Source organism: Talaromyces proteolyticus (assembly GCF_021365285.1).
Source record: "Talaromyces proteolyticus strain PMI_201 chromosome Unknown BGW36scaffold_8, whole genome shotgun sequence".
NCBI lineage: Eukaryota > Fungi > Ascomycota > Eurotiomycetes > Eurotiales > Trichocomaceae > Talaromyces > Talaromyces proteolyticus.
Window position 1 is genome coordinate 644,424 of NW_025764284.1, and position 2,564 is coordinate 646,987.

General features: G+C 45.5%; 1 protein-coding gene across 1 annotated transcript; it reads left to right on the forward strand.

Moving 5' to 3' along the window:
• Positions 1-439: 439 nt before the first annotated feature.
• On the forward strand, positions 440-970 carry BGW36DRAFT_428975 (uncharacterized protein; the record flags this gene model as incomplete). The annotated part of the gene is made up of 1 exon (XM_046220626.1): positions 440-970. The coding sequence occupies one exon, from the start codon at positions 440-442 to the stop codon at positions 968-970; it is 531 nt and encodes a 176-aa protein (XP_046070229.1).
• Between the last annotated feature and the right edge of the window lie 1,594 nt (positions 971-2,564).

Sequence of the window (2,564 nt, forward strand, 5' to 3'; positions counted from 1 at the left end):
CCTCGATTCGCAGGCAGGAACGCAGGGACGCCCCATCCCCTTTCTCTCGCCCGTTATTATTATTCTTCTTCCCTCTCCACATTCTTTTCCCTCCTCTCCTCTCCTCCCTTCAACCCTCCTAGCCTTCAACCTTCGACTTCGCTCCCTTCCTGTCTTCTCAATCCGCCAGCCGGTGCCAGCAGCTTCACTCCTTCAGCTGCTCACCGTGCCATTCATTCTTTCGACCCGAACAACAACAAACCGTCGTCGCTCATTGCCTGATTTACCTGCACGTTAACCAACCCACGCGTGCCCACTACACTCTTTAACCACCACACATTATCAAGTTGAGCCATCGAGGACCACCTGCACAATTAGACAATCCGCATATCGACAACTACTACTCGCGTATACTCCCGCTACCTAGGACAACTTTGTGTGCTCAAAACCGCAGAAAGCCATGGCCGCCATTCCCGTTTTGGCTGCCCGCGATGACAGCAATTCGGGAGCCTTGACGCCCTCGACCGTCAACCTGCTCATCTCGTTACTGGTTTTGATATTGCTTGCCATAATCCTCTCCGGTAGTTTGCTAGTACTGCGCCAGCGCCGTCGCAAGCAGCAGTCCCAACTTCCTCTCTACAACAATAGTCAAAAGCACCACCGTCGTCTTACAATTACACAGAACAGCAGGACTGGTTCCATTCATGTGTATAATGAAAAGCGGGATCTCCTCCACAATTCGTCAAGCCCACCTCCCAGTCCCGTGCCAGAGATTCGCATCACCTTCCCCGAGGAGGAGGATGAGTCTGGAAAGCGCAAATCAGGCCGCGTCGTCGTTGTGCACATCAGCGAGACTGGCGGTGTTGGTCTAGAACCATGCAAAGAAGAACTTCCTCCCTACCAAACCAACGAGTCTGGCCGCTTCCAATCCCTCGACCTCGAGCGTATTGGGGGACTAAAAGAAAAGGATGAAGGCACCCGGTGGTCTTAGACGCTCTCTGACAGGCCCACCGTTTTGCTCCGATTCTCTCGACAATATCAGCCAGCAAGATACCTTATCGATGTTGTATTTTCTCGATTTCTACGACCCTATCTATCAGCATGACGAATACCATAATCCGGGCGTGATCACTTATAATTGTACTTTGATTCTTCAGCAACGACGTGCCACTCTATGCGCCCTTCGTTAAATTTGTTGCACATACCAATGTCTATTGTCATCCTATTCCTCTATAACCCTCCCCAGAGTACTACACTGTCGAACTACATGACGGTCGGACCGGCACTGCTTTACAACTCTTTATGTGCCTGTACATAACCCGACCCTGGGACTTCTCGTTGTGAATATTAAGCGGGCTTTATCGTGCCTCGAAAATCCCGCTTTTCCTTGTGTAGCTCTTTCAGCTACACTTATTTTTTTGATTCTACCGCGAAATGCCTTGCTTGCGGCCCTGCCACGTCACTAGGGCTCCGACGAGGCAGACCGGCGACTTCACACTATCCATACCATACTTTTATTCTTCCATTCTGCTTCCTGAATTATTTTGGCTTCTTATTTTCTGGGAATCTGGAGCATGACTGGATAAGCTTGTGAATGATGTAATCAGGCCAGCATAGTTCGCCTTCTAGTCCGCACCTTATTTGAGTAAATAATGAAATTACTTGTTTTATATGCCTCTACCTCTAACGTACATATGTAGAATTCCCTTTATCTTTCTGCACAAAGTAGAGCAGACAAGCCACTGCTAGTGCCATCAATCACATTACAATAGGCCTGCCTCAACAATGCCCATCCTTTCAAGTTGTCGGTGTAAGGATGTATGTTACTAATCTAGTTACTAATCTTTAAACCAGCGCTTTCAGAAGTTTTTACCACTGCTCTTGAGTGTGTTCCTGTGCTGCTAATATAGCCATCATCAACATATCTAGCTGAGCCATCTGTCAGTGAACACCAGAGTTTAGTTGAAATCATCTCATCAATGAAGAAAAAGGAATCAAGTGCTATCATGTTAACTGGTTGTTTGAGGATCAAGTAGCACTTGTCATCATGGCAGTCATGTATTATATTGTGCAAATATAGAACTTAGCAATTTAAACCAAAATATTTATGTTAGAAGAAAAAATAAATCAATTATTAAGACAAACGAATAGCTAAAATGGGAAATAAAGATACCTTTGACTATCTGAGGTTGCAAAAGTCTTGTGCTTGGGTTTCTACCTTAGGATGCAGCGAAGCCTGCTCCACTGTCTGTGAAAGGTCTACAATAATCAACCTTTCCAGGCAAATCGAGATACCTTTTTTTGAATGTAACAGCCTGTGTTCTAAATTGTCCACCAATATCAACAATTAAAGATTATTCTGGGTTAGTATTGGTGATATTCTCTTTCACTAGATATATATCTAAGAAAGTTGATCTTCCGGTACGATTGTTCATCAAATAGTGCTGGAAATAGGATAACTTCACGGGTTCTGCTTGCATCCAGTTGAAGAGCGGCAGGCTGGTCTTGTAAGCTCTTTGTATCCCAGTATTTATACTCTCTTTGGGATCAGCAAATTTAGTGTCCTGCAGGAAGTCAGGGAATTG